Here is a 17388-nt window from a genome sequence, read left to right on the forward strand (position 1 = left end):
GTACAGAAAAAAAAAAACTTCATTATGTCTGATCATCCGGCTTGGTATTGTCCATTTTGATCTTTTTTAATTGTAAATTCCTATTTAATAGAAAATAGGCTATAAAGCAGTGTTTCCCAAACTTTTTTTCTGGGGACCCATATTTTAAAAGTCACAAACCTTCGCGACCCATGTCAATAGACATTCGTAAACATCTGTTGCAAGACAACCCAAAAATTGCGATCCAACTGGGGGTCGCGACCCAGTCTTTGGGAAACAATGCTATAAAGAATGAGATGGGGAGATAAAAATGAAAGGATTATCAAAATCACAAATCTCCGGGCTTCAAACTGGACTTCGTTTGTAAAACAAGTGTGACTGAAATAATTTTTCATATACAGCTGATGTTTAAAAGTTTAAAAGTAAAGCTACTAACGGCAGGGTAGAACCAGTGAGTCAGAGTGGATTACAATGAACCACTGCTCTGAGTCTCTGTGAGGACTTTGTCCTCAGTGTTTCACTCCAGGGAATCTCAGATTAACACACTTTCCATCTGTTTATTGACTGTAATAAGGAAAACACTGAGAATATAAATCCCAGACTGGCGATCAGCCAACAACTGTGAACCTCACACCAACACCTCATGCTCCAGCTGATACTCAGGCACCTGGTACAAACAGTACAGTCAGTCTTGTAGGAGTACAACCTGAGGAGGGAGTTGTTTTTTTTCTCCCGCCAATGATAAATAAGGCTCAGCGACCTAAGATGACGACCTCTCACCTGTTTACCTCTCAGTGCCTGGGGCCAGTGAACGTGGATTATACATAGAAAAATTCAAGAGATTGAAACATGTAACCCTTAATAGTCCTACTGCTGTTTGAGTGAGTGTTAATGTCTTAATTTAGTATTTAAAATGTTATGTTTATGTACTAAAAGTTCTGAAGTCTCTATGAGTTTTGACTTATTGAGAGTCTACCCATCGCTCTGTCTGCAGGAAAATGAAAAAAAAAGTTGAAACATTCAGTTTGTGGTTTTCAGAATAAAACCTATTAATAAATTGCTCCTGTCGTAGCACCTGCTAAACACGAGACATCCTAAATAATCTGAAACAGAAAACAGTTCTTCAAAAGACTTTCACATTGTTTCCCAATTTCACATTAATTGTGGAATGAATACTGGTGGTTAAAAATACCACAAAGATTTTTTTTACTCACTCATGTACATTTTGAAGATGCTAACTACTTTGACCCCATTAGTCCAGGGGCGTCAAACATATGGCCTGTGGGCCAAAACCGACCCGCTACGGTGTTCAATATGGCCCGTTTGATGAATTTTGAAAGTGAAAAGAATTCACAGACACTACATATCAGAGATGTTTTGTCAAATGATATTTCCTTAAATACTAATATTTTCCAATAAACGTGTGCTTATTTGCATGAAAACAAAGGAGAAAAACATGGACTTTTGTTATTTACAGGTAATTACAGGTAAATCATGTTGTTTGTGGCCCCTTAACCAAAATTAGTTTGACACCCCTGACAAGAAAATGCTTCACACAACACTACAGTACAATAACTCATATTTATGTCACTTCTGTTGTCTGCATTCAAAGCTGCGGCTGCTGTACGAGTGCAACCCCATCGCCTTCCTCATCGAACAGGCAGGGGGCCTCGCCACCACCGGCACTCAGAGGATACTAGACGTCCAGCCCGAGGCCCTGCACCAGCGTGTGCCGTTTGTCGCCGGCTCCTCTGATGATGTCAATGAGTATCTGTCTTTTGTCAAAAAGTTCTCGTAAAAAAACCACAAAAGTTTTCGCCTGGTCTGCTTCCTCTAACACAATATTAACTTAGCTCCACAGATGTCATTTTGCAGGACTTGTAACACAGTTCAAATAGGAAACAACTTTAAGTAGCCAAAGTTAAAATAATATTTTAATTTAAAAGCAATGGTGTCATCATACATGTTAGTATACTGGGTCAACAGAAATCCCAATTTAATAAAAAAAATAATGGGATCTAGGATAGCGCCCTGGGGGGTCTCACATGAAAGATATTCAGATAGTCTGACCTAATCCACCCTAAGTCTTAAAAACAAGGCAGTCGTCAGTGTGACCAGAGTCAACAGTGAAGAGAAGTTTTGAATTCTGTTACTATGCAGTGTTCAGTCACATATATAAGACACCTACTGTAAATAATTTAAAGATGGATTTTCCTTTTGTTGACAAGCTCAACATGTTGAGCACAATTGTTTGTTGGCAACTTCTTGGAGTTCATGTTTTTGCAATATGAGCACAAAAGTTAACCGCAACATAAATAAAACAATTAGAAGAAGTAAACAAAAGAAAAACAAGAGATCTGTAACTTCTTTCCCACCCTCTTTTTTGTTCTGTATTTCATAACTGTCTGGTTTTACTGTGGTCTATTCAGGTCACACAGCAGCTGCTCGGGGTGTCACTCTGTCATGACATTGCTTGGTGCTGTGATCTGGGTCAATCAGAGACCCGGCTTGGTATTCACAAAACAAACATATTTGACAGCATTATGCAGCAGTTACTACATGTCATCAATGTACTTAGAAGTTAAAGTAGATTATTTTGTAAAACATTTGTTTGAAATTAATCAGGTCATGTTTATGGAGAAACACAACTGAAAGGTCGCTCAAGGTCACGACTGGCCTTCATTAAAGGGGCCACACTGTTGTGAAACAATGCTACAATAATGTAGAACATAACTGGACCGGACATCAGTAAGAAGTTGTTTGTTTTTTTTGACAAGAGATCATGGACTGGTCCATTCATATCAATCCCATCCAGTAGATTTTGAGTTAGGGCATTTCTAATAAACTGCATCTATAAAAATGAGTTATAGTGATATTGACGATTGAATAATAGCACTAATCAGTAAATGCTGTCATAAGTGGAAAGTAACACATTTGCAAGCTAAGGTGTTTCACATGAAGTTGAACTCTATACAACTCTATTTACAACTATATACAAAGACATGCTGAGTGTTGAGGTGGTATTTTAAGACTGAGGCGCATCTGTGAAATTAAAACTCTCCTGTAATTTCTGTTAATTACAATGTGTATCCTTCATTATCATGAAGAAACATTTACCAATTTTCCCAAAGGATTCTGTCATTTTAGAATAATAGGCTAAAACCATTAAATAAAACCAAAACAAACCAATATAACCAGGCAGCAGTCATATTGTATTTAAGGAACAGAGGAGCCAGACACCAGATTAGTGTTTCATAAATGTATTTGATCACAGTAAAAATAGAAAAAAAAAACATTTACAATAACAGAAGCAAGTGTAAATGCTTCATTTACCAAGAGGCAAACACATATTTACAAAGAAAACACAAATAAAGTGGCATTAAATCAGCCAAACATAATAATGCGCCTTTTCCCTAAAATCTGCGTTTCTTCTCATGAAACTTGGACAACTTTCCTGTCATCCTCTTGTTCGGACTGAATCCTCTTCCTGTCTTCAGCCAAACCATTGCAATAAAAAACACTACGGTAATAAAACGTGAAACGGTGCAGACATTACACCAGTGGATAACTGGCTGCTGTTGCAATTCCACAGTGGTTCTTTCTGTCTTTGGCCATGTAGATGTAGCCTTTGTCTCCCCACTTCTCACTCCAGCTGCAGGACGAAAAACAAACGTTTAAAAGGAGTGTTAACACATTTGGTTTAATCCTTGTTCAATGAACGTCTTCAGATAATCAGACAGAGAGAAAGTCAAACTAAACCATCACTGAACACAGCAGCCATCATAAGAACTATTGATTAAAATAATGTCTCTTAGTTCGAGAGCTCCACAACAACAACAAAAAAACAAAACAAAAAAAAAGGACCTTTGTCTAAGAAATTGAAAACACAAAAAGCTTCTAAAATAAATTAGAATATAATTTAAAGGCTGCCACAGGAGGTGCCAATAAGAATGTGGTTCTTCTGGGGTTTGGACCCAGGAACTTCCAGGATGTAAGGCAGATGTAATAACCACAAAAACCAATACAAGCTATGACCTCAATCACCTTTTACCACAGTAACAACTTAAAAAGTGAATTGAAAAAGACACTTTCAAAATAAAAGTCTCCAACAGCTACTAAACCTACCTACCTCGTTGAAGTGTGAACCCTTCCTGTTAATTAATTAGATGAAGCTGCTTTTTTAAGCTGAGATTCAATGCTCGGTCTAAAACTGACCTGTTTTTCACAATCCAGTATTTTTTGCCGTCAACATCCTCTCCCTCAAAGCCGTAACCGACCGCCAGCACACCATGGTCCAGCTCTTCAGAGCTGCACTCCTTCTCGTAGTAGATTCCTGTAATATCACAAACACTGAAGTTAAGTTTGTGCTGATGCAAGAGTTATGCAGGCGACTTTGTTTGAAGACCAACTGGACCGTGAGCTGACCTGACTGGTAGAACTGGAAGGACTCGTGTCCAGCATCGATGGCGACAGACACGGGGCCGACACTGGCCACGGCCTTCATCAGGGCATGTTCCTTTCCACTGGGAATGTCTACGAAGCCGGTGTCGTTGACGGAGTTGTACTTGGGGTCGTAGTGACATGGCTGGTCATCCTGGAACAAAGACAGTTTGTCGAGCGGTAGAACAACGACACAATCTTCAAGTCTTCGCCAAGACGAATGACCAACAGACACGTACTGTTCCCAGGTATGGGTAGGAGTCCTCAGAGTCTAGACCCTGGTTGTCCTTGACGTACTGGAAGGCCTGGTCCATCAGACCTCCCCCACAGCCCTCGTTACCCTCTGGTCTGGAGCAGTCCACCAGGTTCTGTTCACTCAGCGACACCAGTTTTCCCATCTTCCTGAAGTTCTGACCCTCTAGAGCTCCAGTAGTGCTGAAGGCCCAGCAAGAGCCGCACTGACCCTGGTAGAGAGAGAGAGAGAGAGAGAGACAGAGATGATGGAACAATGAGGTTCCATAAAAAAAACAAACAATGCACTTAATCTATTTAACCACAACAAGGATCATGTGTGCCGTAAGTCATTAAGACGGCCTCACATGTGCATCACGCCAGGTTTCTGCCTTTTGGTTAAACACAGTAAATCCACTGTTCTAAGTATGTTCTGTACTGAACAGATTAGATACAGTGCTGCATAAGTTTTTATTTTTAACTCTTTAAATCTACCAAAGTAGAGAGTACTGCTTTATTAGCATATTATGACATGCTCAAATTATCACTACAAGTACAATGCAACATGAACCGGTTTCTTTAAAGACACCAAGGTGTGTTTCACCATGTCACTGTAAAAGAATCTAAACAAATGGTTGACTGTAAACACCTCACTATAACATTCACTGCAGTAAAACTGGTTTACAGCCTGTTATCTATTCTAGTTCTAATGTATATGACAGTGTTGGCTCCACCCAGGTCGGCTGTTTTCCTGTGAAACAGGTTTCAGCTTACACACACACAGAGTCAGTTCATGATGGCTGGGTGAAGGAGCAAAGACAGTGAAAGGGGTGGGGGGTGGAGGAGGTTAAAAATAAGGAGGTTGAGCGAGTGTGAAGCAAACAGATAACAAAACAACCCCACAGCTCACGAACTTATCTCCCACTGACATCCAAAGGATCTGCCTTTCAGTCACGATGAATGAGTAACCAAGTTCGAGTCCTTACAGGAAATACCATAGCTACAGGAAGTGATTTAAAAAGAGATTTGAATCATCTTTTCCCCAGACTGAATAAATCTCATGGTAATTTAAAAAAAATCCCAACCAGATGTTTGTCTCTGGTTTGTCTCCAGATAAACCACATGACATGGAGGAACACTAAAGTCTTACCTGGTCCTTCACAGGGGTGACGTAGCCCTTCTCCCTCCAGTCCACAGCACTGGGGGCCACCATGAAGTTAGGCTCCATGAACAGGGAGCCAATAGCCTTCCTCTCTGTTTTGCGCTGGTAACCATTCATGATCTGCCTGAACTCTTCATGAGTCTGAGAGAAAAAAACCCCAAAATGCAGTCAAAAAAAGGGAACAAGGAAGTGGTTGGTGTTTTGATGCACATGCAGCCCTCTGTCTGGATTTTCTTTTTCCTTCTGCTTTGGAATTAACTTTTGAGTGATTAATACTATTAAAATTGAGAGGTTATGTATCAATGTTGGGAATAGTACAAATTTTGCTTCTGGTAAGAAGACGATATGGAGCCCAACCCCCGGGGCGGGGGTCGATTAGGGGCATTTCCAGGCTTGTTGCAAGACTTTTACCATGTGTCAGAGGGCAATATTAAAGCAGATTTACAAAGAAAAACCAAAAATATGGTATCAGTAAACTCATCACCTTAACACAGACATTCAAACAATTCGCAGTGTTTCACCTGTGACAGCCATTGCTGCTAAAACACCAAGACAATTTCAACATTCTGGATAAGAATGTTGGCAAACTTACTGTTTGCACTTGCTTCTGATATGTACTTCAACTCTGTACTGTGTAGACTATACTACTACTATAAAGTAAAAGTTCTGTACAGGAGTTACTGTCTCTACACGGTCATATGGAGCAGTTGGTTTTAAAATAACTTTTTTTTTACCATGTCTCCAAAGTGGTTCATGCCCAGACGGTAGGAGTGTTTGCCCATCGAGTGTTCCAGGTTGTGCAGCTCAATCTTGTTCAGGTTCTTTTCCCAGATCATCCTCCTCCAGCCTTCCTCTTTCTACACACAACAATCACAGATTAGACTAAATTCACCCACAGCTAGCAGGGATAAACGCTGTGTACAAATAAACATTTACTGCTGTTTACAGTTATATATATAGACTCACTTCGTGGTATTTTTTGCTGTGCCAGTTCTTCCACAGTTCCCAGTGGTCGCTGAGCCGTGCGTCCAGACTGGGCGCAGACAGGACAGCACTCACACCTAGTGCTAACAAAGCCAGAGGCAACATCGTCACTTCCTGCTGGGAAAAAAACAAGAAAGAACATGGAGTTTCTCAGTTACAGCAGACTGGAGCCGCGTCTCTGTACAATCATGTACACTGTGTAACAAAGCAAAGTCGATTTCCAGAAAAATAAAATCACGATCTCGTTTTGCTTAGTCACACTGAAATTGGACCCGATCCAATGCTGCAATACACGGACGGATCAGTCATTTCCCGACAAACTGGTCCAAATTAACAAAAATAACCGTCGTTACCACATGGAGACCAATAAACAAAATATTGGTCTTTTTTTTATCGTTTTACGTTACAAAAAAACCCTTGGATCTTGGCCAGATCCCAACAATGGACCGAGCCTGTTTTGTTCCCAGCACAGTCACGGGATCTCGGCTGGAGAGAAAAAAGAGGCCTACACACTGAAAGTGCAACCAGGAAAAGGAAAGAGGAAAATGAAATTAAAACTGAACCTTTTCCCGGTAGAGGCCGTTTGGTTTGATGTGCCTGTGACCGGAAATACTCTCCATAAAAAAAATCTAACGAAAAGGACTATAACAATAACAACAGTGTTTATCACAAACGGCGACGAAGGCGACCGAAAACACAAACACCAAGCAAAACACGCCCAGAACATATTCATATTTTCTACATGAATGACATTTAAGCTCAGAAACGAATTCAAATGTACAGTTTGAAGTAGACAGATTTATAAAAAAAACCGTTTAAACGTTTAAAACCACTATGACAAAAATGATGCGAAAACAATATCCTGTTAGGCGTCAATCAATATCTAACATTAATGTATTAACATCGATAAAAAGATGAAATATAGTTTAAAAATACAAATCTTACTGTTATCTCGTTGTAGCAGCAAACAGTAGACGGCGAATAAAAGCTTCTCAGGGCAGAGCAACACAAAGTTTATAAAGGCTGGAGTGTACGTTGGATAACATACTCTGATTGGTCAGACTCTTGTTGTTCCCATTACACCCCGCCCACAACTCCGCCCCTATGTGTGGCATCACCGCGAGGGCATGTGATTCCAAGCTTCCACCAGAGGCTTTTTTTTAATTATTATTATTGGAATGTCTTTGACTGGAGACCAGAATTTTTTTTTTTCAGTTTTTATTTTTCTATAATACTGTAAGTCACAACAGGTGAAAAACAAATTTTTCAAAGGAGTTATTTGAGGTCAAATCCCCTCCACAGATAACAATAATAGCTTTAACCTGTGACTTTATCAGTGAGAGCCAATGTGTTTATTGTCCAATCTATGGAAAAGTGGATATACACAGTGTCACGACTTCCTGGAACAAAGTCTGTGCTAATCGGTACCAACAGTCATGTGATTGATAAGATGGAGGAGGTGATCACATTTGTTTACAGCTTTTCACCTGTACACCTGTTGTTTTTCTGATATGAAGACATTATTATTTAAACATTTTTTTAAGTTTTCCATTATTTGCTGCTACAACATATCTTTACACCCAGTCATTCTTTTGAAGAGCATGAGGTTCATACGTGTAAGTGGCTACATTTCTTATGTTGTCATGACAACCACCCATTCACACTGTCATTCACACCTACAGTGTGGTCACCCTAGAGTGAATATTTAACTCAATAGTAAACCACCTGTAGGAAGACCCCCCAGCTACCAACAAGCAGTGACTTCTAAACTGTAAGGGACTGGTTACCAAACTGGGGGGAGGGGTCCTCCCATGGGGCAAGAAGCCATTGTCAGGGCCTGCAGCAAGGCAAATTTATTTTTATTTCAACATGATTTGTTTTAAATTGCCCTGCAGCAGGAAACTGCAAAGATTTTTAATTTAAAATAACTAGTAAACCATAACATGTAAAACACATAAATGAAACAAAATGTTGCGCTTTATTAGTTCATTCATTTTGATGGTCCACATCATCATCTTCAACATATATCAGCTGATGGTTCATCCATATGCCACTCATTTCATAAAGTTAATATTTAATACCAATAACTATGCTCCACTGAAGAGGACATCTGAACAGATGACAGTCACATGTCCCCGGTCCAACAATTTCTTTGTCATCCGTTCTTGTCTCCACAGTGACATGACATCATGCCTCCTCTAGGTAAAAAAATATTGTGGCCTGGGCAGAAAAAGCAGAGTGCATCCTCAGCAGCTGACCGCTGTGACTGTGTTTGTGTTGCTCAAACAGAGGGACGCGTGACCATGACTGGGTGGACACTTTCTGTATGTGAGTACACAGAGTCTCACATTAGATACTGAAAGAATATTCTAACGGTTCATGGCACAGCAGCTCATTATTTTCATTTATTTACATTAATTATTTATTGTTTGATATATGTATTGTATAAATATGTATTTGTATATATGTATGATTATGTATTGTTAAATATATATATATACATATATATATGTATATGTATATATATATATATATATACATATACATATATATATATATTTATGTATATATATATATATATATATATATATTAGTTGTCGTCTGGTGGTCCACTGTCACAAAGGTTAAAAAAAAAAAACGTGTTGACTTCTTGGCTGTGGGTCAATACCACTCAATGTGTCGGTCTCCTCCTTTCATAACTGCCTCAGTTTGTTACTCTCACAGTGAAGAGGTTTTACAACAACAAAGTCAAAAACAACCGGTTACGTCAGAACATTTTGTGAGAATAAACAAAAATGAAAAAACTCAGACCAGGCTGAAGACGTGCCGGGTCTTTTTGACCTTTGCCCTGTGTTGTGTTTGAACAACACTGCAATGTGTAGAGTGAATGTAGAGTGAAACCGGTCATAAAGGTAGATTATTATTATTATACAGTGGGAGTCAATGAGTCAATGAGTCTTTCTGCGGAAATGGAATCGCTGTATTTAGATGTATTTTAATTTTAAAAAAACAAACAATTTTGAGATCGGAATATCTTTATAAATCTATCTTTATAAATATAAAACATTTTACCATAAAACCTAACATGTCATGTTCAAATCTAACATGCTTTTTTTTTAAATTTGTTTTCTAAATGGGGATGGTGCCACTCCGAGGGTCTGCAGAACTGCTGCAGATAGGGCTTTTTTTCTTCTTTTTTTTTCTCAACACGGAAAAACTGTTTTTAACTTTGCTTTGATGAGAATAACAGCTTTTTATGAATTAAGAATTTAAATTAAAGTCTGTTGAGTTTTGTAGTGTTTTGAAGTGATGAATGTGAATGTTTCGTAGAAGGGGGGACAGAGGGCGGCTGCGGAAAAGATTTGTGAACTCCTGGGTTATATATTAATGTTGTTATTGTCAATGAGGCGACCTGTAAAAAAAAAATTTACGTCGTAAACCTTTGGATACATTTTTTCATTAAGGTAAATGAAATAAAGATATTATTTTTAAAAAAGTCAAAATTCCTTATTGTTGTGGCACATTCACAAAGTCTTTTTTTTTTTAAACATCACAGTTTTCCAAAACAATTCCATAAAGGTCGTGGAGGTCCAAACATCTCACCTCCATTAATCTCTGTTGGGTGACAGTTTGCACTGTCAGCTTTTGGGGCAAGTTAAGACATACCCCAGTGCTGATGAGCAGGCAGACAGGTCATGTGAGTGGGTGTGGGCGGAGAGTGAGCAGCCTCGCAACTGAAACTCCACAAAGAAGTCAGAGGAGTGGAAATAACAGGTAGGAATCTGTAGAAATCCTGGAGACAAACGACCCAGAGGCAAATGTCTGTGTCCTGTGGCTGGGTCCAGTGTCCTTATTTTTAAGAATGACAATTGGGACAAATGTATTAGGTCAAGAATTTATTAGAAAATGTTTTCCACGTTTAAGTACGAACAACCACGGCGTCACGAGACATGCTATGAGAATGTAACATAAATAAAAACATACGTGGACAAAATCTTAAAAAAATTTGTTAGGCAATTGGACGTGACATTTCTAAAAGAACTTTCTTTTTGCCTAACAAAACTTTTCAACCTTGACCATGACCTGGATGACTGAGAATCTTCATAGACATACGTGGACAAAGTGTGCAAAGTGTGGCTGAGATTCTCTGAGAGGAAATTTCACGCAGGAACGCTGCTGAGTATCTTGTCATTTCTACACAAACAGAGTGAGATCTCGCACACACTGTGAAAAAAAACAAAACAAAACAAAAAAACCAGACTCTCAGAGCGTTGTTGTTTTTGTAAGCATTTACAAAAGGTGTGGATTTTATCTTTTTTATGACAACAAATAAAGTGGAAACACCGACGTTCACGTCCCTTTGTGGGAGTGTTTTCAGCTTGTGTACTCTACAAGGCAATCACAGAATCACAGAGTGCGAGTGTGTTTCACACACACACACACACCATTGGCAACAACGATACAGCATCAACAAACACAGTGAAGCAACCAAAAAGACTTTTTCTTTTTAAGACAATTTTGAGATACACTGTTTTCTCGCACTCTTGATTTTTTTTTCTTCTGTTTAGTTTTGCAGTGATCTTAGGACAGTGTGAAGTACATTCATTTTGCCTTCTGGTTATAGCACAAAAAAAAAAGTTAAAGTGATCTGAAAATAATATAAAAAAGAAAATGACATCATTAACTCATGGTGTGGGATTATTTACATCACAGCTAGCGTTTGGCTAGTGTTTGTTGGCAAGTTGGAGCAAAGACAAAACCAGTGAGCGACAGAGAGAGTATTTTTATATAGTAGTTAAAGTACTGTGTTTTAATCTCTGCCGACACTTGGTAACACTGGAGGAAGAGGGGAATGACAGGAAATACTGCACTGAGCACACAGCTCCACTTTTGTGTTGAAAAAAAAAAACTAACAGCAACATCAGCAGTACAATACTCTCAAAGCTGGGAGAAAAACGTTAGCTGTGTTTCCAAATGGTCATAAATCACCAGCACTGGGTGAAAATGCTTTGGCATTTTTGTCAGAAAAAAAAAAAAAAGAAAAAAAACCCCCAACATATCGTTTATTGAAGCTACTGTTTTAGTTTTGCTGTTTCTTAAAAGACAAAGCGAAAGAAGATGTGACGCTACACAACGCTGACCAGCAAGATTGAGCGACACTGGATGAAGAATGCTGGAGTCAGACGCCACCGAGCAGCTGCGTCAATGCTGCGAAGCTTATGATGGTTATGACTTGAGGGGAAGCCGAAAAAGTGCAGGGTTAGGAGTGTGAACTGACGGCCTGGAGTTTGGTAAAAAAGGTTAGAAATCCTTCCAAATACAAAAGTCCAATGATCAGTAAATGATCTGGGAGCAGAGCAAGGCCATAGTCTGGATTCTCAGTTGGACCCTGGGATTTTAAAAAACACCAGAATTTATTTCAATCTTTTGTAAACTTTACAGCAGTTATATTTGGGACTAAAAACTGTTTAATGTAAAACAGCAACTGTTCCTTTAATGAAGAACACTTTTAAAGCCAGACCTTTATCTTACAGGCTCCTTTGTATCGTTGATACATTTGTTAGTTACAAAAAATGTCTGTTTGTTCACTCACTTATATTTGAGCTTAATTTTTAGTGAACTGATGAATTTTTAAAAATCTTTGATCAACTTATATTCTCCATTTACAAGGGCTCTTTTTAGGGCTCTAAATTTGAGTCATTTTGTACTTTTATTAACAGTAAACCAGAGCTAGAAAAATGTAAAGCAGACGAATATATTTATCACATTAATATCTTTGTCAAAATGTATACCAGTGTTTGAAAACTGAACTGTAATATTTCATAATCATTAGATTATTTCGTTCTTCTACAGTTTCCTCCTTTTGAGCCCCCCACATGGACATACTCACAGCCACTGTCTCAAAACACTTTTTGAAAACTGACAAACAACTGAAAATAATTTTCTTTGCTACACGGCCTTGTAACAGATCCACGCCCCCCCACTCTTTAAAAAGATAACAAACAAGCCTGTAAAATACAGTTTCATCAGAGTAACGGTTGCTGAGTCGAGTGATGGGCCGCAGCTGCACTGACGCCTCGGATGGAAATGAAAATCCTTCGTCCACGGAGCGTCCAGGAGATCAAACGCTGACACGGCAGAAATCCAAGGATCGGATTTTTATCCTTGTTTGGGTTTGGTTCTTATTTTAAAAGAGAAAATAAAATGAGCTGATCTTTTCTTTATTTAGGTTGAATTATTTTTTCTTTTTCTTTTTGAATTATCCACGTCAACAAGGCACAGTTGTTCAAGAACGACTTTTTTCGTTTGTGCTCTGCAGGGAGGTAGACGGCCTCAAAGGCACTCTGGGAAACTGTGACGATTCACTACTCATGCCACCGCGCCACCCTACGAGGGACAGAAGAAAGTTTTCCTCTCCTGTCCCTCGTAGGGCGGCCCAGCGGCATCGGTGGTGGAATGATAGACACATCCGTCCTTTCACCCCCCTCTGGGTAATACTAGAGATAATTAAGATGACTGGTTTCTGACTGTGACAGAATGAGACTGAGTGGGAATATTTGAAAAAGCAGCACGACAATATCAAGGTCAAGGGAAAAGCACACGTTTGTCTTCGGAGCTCAGGACGTTCAGTGTGGAGGGAGGGGTCGCCTGTCCAGATGTGCAGGACAGTCAGAGGACAGGTGGCTCAGACAACAACAACACTGTCTCACTAGCGCAGGTGTCAGGCAGAGACAAAGACAAAGAAGAACCCTGTTGGCCTCAGCGAGATATGAAAGAGCTGATGGAGTTGTACGACGTGCCCCCGTTGCAGGCGGAGGGGGGGTAACTGTTGGCGGCTGCGCCCAAACCCAGCGCTTCCATGCTGACCCTGAAAACAGGGGAGGCTTTGAGTAAAAAGTCAGCCACGTCCCTGCGGCCCAGCTCCCTCAGTTTGGACATCAGCACGCCCACCGTGCTCTCGGCGTGCTGGCTCCACTCCTGCAGCAAGGCCGCTGTGGGGCTGGGCTGCAGCGCGGCCTGCTGGGGGTCCAAGTCAGTGCAGTTTGAAGTCCCATTGCTGTGTTTGGCCACTAAATCGGTGAGTCCCAGGTTCATGGCCAGCAGACACCAATCTTTCCCCAGGGCGTCAGGTGGGTCCAACATGCGGCAGAGCTTCCTGCGGGCTAAGAGTGGGACGTCGGATATGTGGATGTCAGTACCCAGAATGCCCTGCTGGTAAACCTCAGCGCAGCCAAACGTCAGAATGCTGCTGAAGCTCTCTCTGTAGCCGCCCATGGTGTTGGTGAGAGAGGTCTCCCTCTGGATCTGGGCCCTAAAGAAATCTTTGGGTTGGTAGACCATGATGGGGGTGTGGTGCTGCCTCAGCTGCTGAGGACTTAGATAGTATTTGGCGGTGAGCAGTCCAGGAAGTGTGGAGGCCAGAAGGTTCTCTGTTATACTGCAGATGGTGTCCAGCAGGGTGTAGCACTTGGCCCGCTCTGGGTCGTGTCCTCGCACCTGGATCTCCATCCCCTGGCCGTGGTTGACCAGCAGGATGATGGCCTCCACCCCGGCCTGACTCACCTTGGCTCCGTTCATCCACAGGTGAATGTCTCCATCGCCGTCTTCGCCGCCGTCCTCCTCGGGCTTCTGCTGGTGGCTCCAGCGACACAGGTTCACCTGCAGCTTGTGAAACAGGCCGCAGGGAAAAGGCGTGAGGTGCTCCGCGGGGACGAGCCGCACGCCGCCAAAGATGGAGGCTTCCTCCTCGTCGTCATCGGTCCAGGAGTGGTTAAGGCCGTTCGTCTTGATGAGAGCGGGGACGTCCACCATCGAGGGGTTAGTGACATCACGGGCGCAGATGTCCATGGCGTCCAAAATCTGCAGCAGTTCGTCCACGTCGCTCTCAGGGGCCAGAGCCTGCACCTCTTCCAGCCTGTAGCGCCCCCTGTAGTGGTGGATGGCCTTAGGTGTCTCAACAGAGAGCAGTTTGCCAAGGATGTTGCTGCAGAGCCAACGAGGATCCAGTAGAACCACGTCCTGCACCGTCTCACTCTGCATGATGTTGATCTGAGGAAGAGAGGAAAAAATGACTCAGAATCAAATATGAGGAACAATATATATTACATTATCGTTACATACATCAAATACTGCACTCTAGTTCATAGAAAAACTCAATAAAAAAAGTCACACATACTGCTAATGTTAATTTGTGCCAAACATTCATAACAACACAGCACACCCTGGTGGTGGTTTTGTAAAAAATGCCAGACACTGAAGTAATGAGAGTTAGACATGAGACAAAAACCAAAAAATTAGAACCATTAAGAAGAACACATCCGTGAATTTTTCTATTATTATTATTAGTAAGTTGAAAGAAAATGTCCAAAACCTGGTGAAAAAAAAAATCGTGTTTAACGTTCAATTCTGAGGAAATGAAACCAGTATTCTGACTCTTTCTTCTGTTAGACAAAGTTGGTTTTTAACCCTAACCTTACACATACACATACACACAGTACATACAAATATTTTACAGCAGTGTTTCTCAAACGTTTTGTTCTGGGGATGGGGATCCCATGTTTTAAAATTCACAAACCTTCGCGACCCAAGTCAATAGACATTATTCTTAAACTCTTGGGAAACATGATGACATGACACATTTTTTTATATCGACCCACCAGAGGGTCGCAACCCAGTCTTTGGGAAACAATGCTATAGACCAGTGGCATGACAGTGTTATTTTCTGTCATGCCCTGCCTTGGGGACAGAAATGTTTTCACGCAATAACCTGATAACATGTATATTTTTATCTGTACAAACCACTGTATGAGTTGCTGCCACCTAGTGACTGGAGGCTTGTTATCATTCAAGCATTACAGCAGCGGTACACTGATGTCCATAAACTGACAAACATATGCGTCCATATGCGTGCCGTATTCCATTGGAAGCCCTTCACGCCCCCCGTGGGACCCCGCCCCACTATTTGAGAAGTACTGCTATAGAGAGACACCCACCTCCCCCATGCTGTGGAGCTGCAGGGCCAGTGTGCGCAGGTGGTCCTGGCTGACCAGAGGGTTGATGTGCTCCTGGACGTCATTCACAAACTGCTGCCATGATGTCAGCTGGTTGGGTCCACTCAGCTTCCTCCATGTTGGCAGTGTGGTCAGCAAACGCTCCGACAGCAGCGTCATGGGACTACAAGTCTGCAACGAGTAGATTCACTGTTTTAGCATGGTTTATTTACTGCACTGAGGCAGAAACAACAACAACAACAACATCAACAACAAGAACAACAACAACAATGCTCTGACTTTGGTCTCATTAATGTTTGTCAGTTTATCTGTCCAACAGTAACAGAGAGAATTTCAAGCGGAGCTCACAGAGAGGATGTTGGTGCGAAGCTCCTGTAGCTGAGTCCTCAGCAGCTTCATGTCTTTGGAGTTTGGCGCTCCGGCGTCCATCACAAATAACTTCTCACTAATCAGCAGGTCGTTCCCAAACCTGAGAATTCACAAGAAAATTAAAAAAAAACATTTTAATCTACAAGCTCCTTAAATACTTGTAAATAAATTAAGGAAAGATATGGTTTGGAATACGAACAGTTTTTGAAACTTAGCAAATATTTTCTCTCCTGCCTGATGTAAGATTAGTTATATCCTCGAGATACGAGCATAATACGTTTCAGGACTGAGCTTGTAATTTGTGAGGTGCTCGTATCTCAAATCATTTTTCCCCATAAGAAAGAACAGAAACAACTTAATTTAGCTTAAGTTTTTTTTTTTACTTTTCTATTTTTACTTTTTTCAATTTGTATTCTTTCTTTAGCAGCACCACACTCATATTTATCAACAATTTCCTGCTTTATTTCCATGGTCATCATGTGTTTCTTCCTCTCACCACCATCCTTACCACTCACTCTCTTAGGACTTATTATTATTATGAAGAATAATGCACAAAATAGAGAGAAAATCACCTAGATAACGCAAACACAAAACGGAAGACTCGCGGGAGATGAGTACGGCAGTTGACGGACACGTGAAGCGGCGTGGGCTGCTCTGAGTGCTCGACCACGTAGCGTCAGTGTCTGTATCTCGAGGCAAGAATTTGCTTGAAGTCTTGCTCATATCTTGAAATACTTGTATGTAATGCTCTAGTTTTCTTCCACACCTGTTTCTGACTTCCTTGAGCAGCACTTTCTCTTTGTCGTAGGCAAAGTCTCCAGAGAAAGATCTGGGAACATCAGCAAGGTCAGCGTGTGTGGCCACAAGGACGACCACAAGAGGGTGCTGCATGCGACCTCCGAAAACTGCAGAAACACACGAGCACACACAAATGTTGAGCGTGTCATTAACGACCACTGGTTCTGTCGGTGTGTGATCACACTCAGTCCTCACCGATGTTGTCTTGTGGCAGGGTGATAGCCTTCAGGAGGTTCAACCAGTAGGTGATGTGGCTCAGCTGGGTCTCGTACGGCTCCTCCAGGCTGAACAGAACCAGATGAATGGCTGTGAGGTCGTTGGCTGCAAAGTAGTCATAGGAGCAGTAGTAGACGGGGTTTCCCGAAAACTCCCAAACGATGAAGTCCCCCACACCTAAAAACAGAGAGAGAAAGA

At 41.2% G+C, this 17388-nt stretch overlaps 3 protein-coding genes across 4 annotated transcripts in view; 1 reads left to right on the top strand and 2 right to left on the bottom strand.

Moving 5' to 3' along the window:
• fbp2 (fructose-1,6-bisphosphatase 2) overlaps positions 1-3366 on the top strand; it is a 10396-nt gene extending 7030 nt beyond the window's left edge. The window contains exon 7 of the mRNA XM_008336181.3: positions 1592-3366. Within this exon, the coding sequence (XP_008334403.1) occupies positions 1592-1777 (186 nt within the window). The 3' untranslated portion in view covers positions 1778-3366. The remainder of the gene's footprint in view (positions 1-1591) is intronic.
• Positions 3224-7854, bottom strand: ctsla (cathepsin La). Of its 2 annotated transcripts, XM_008336180.3 has the most exons (8): positions 7742-7854; positions 6779-6913; positions 6547-6669; positions 5801-5953; positions 4659-4883; positions 4405-4573; positions 4195-4312; positions 3224-3631 (listed from the first exon to the last, which is right to left on the bottom strand). In XM_008336180.3, exons 2-8 carry the CDS (start codon positions 6899-6901, stop codon positions 3532-3534), a joined length of 1011 nt encoding a protein of 336 aa, XP_008334402.1. In that variant the 5' UTR covers positions 6902-6913; positions 7742-7854; the 3' UTR covers positions 3224-3531.
• A 2825-nt stretch (positions 7855-10679) lies between these two features.
• Positions 10680-17388, bottom strand: part of dapk1 (death-associated protein kinase 1) — a 67199-nt gene continuing 60490 nt past the window's right edge. Inside the window, exons 22-26 of the mRNA XM_008336179.3 lie at positions 17170-17367; positions 16943-17081; positions 16156-16276; positions 15790-15978; positions 10680-14845 (exon numbers count right to left, since the gene is read on the bottom strand). Coding sequence (XP_008334401.1) covers positions 13556-14845; positions 15790-15978; positions 16156-16276; positions 16943-17081; positions 17170-17367 — 1937 coding nt within the window. The 3' untranslated portion in view covers positions 10680-13555. The remainder of the gene's footprint in view (positions 14846-15789; positions 15979-16155; positions 16277-16942; positions 17082-17169; positions 17368-17388) is intronic.

The sequence above is a fragment of the Cynoglossus semilaevis genome, chromosome Z, assembly GCF_000523025.1.
Source record: "Cynoglossus semilaevis isolate Cse_v1.0 chromosome Z, Cse_v1.0, whole genome shotgun sequence".
Lineage (NCBI taxonomy): Eukaryota > Metazoa > Chordata > Actinopteri > Pleuronectiformes > Cynoglossidae > Cynoglossus > Cynoglossus semilaevis.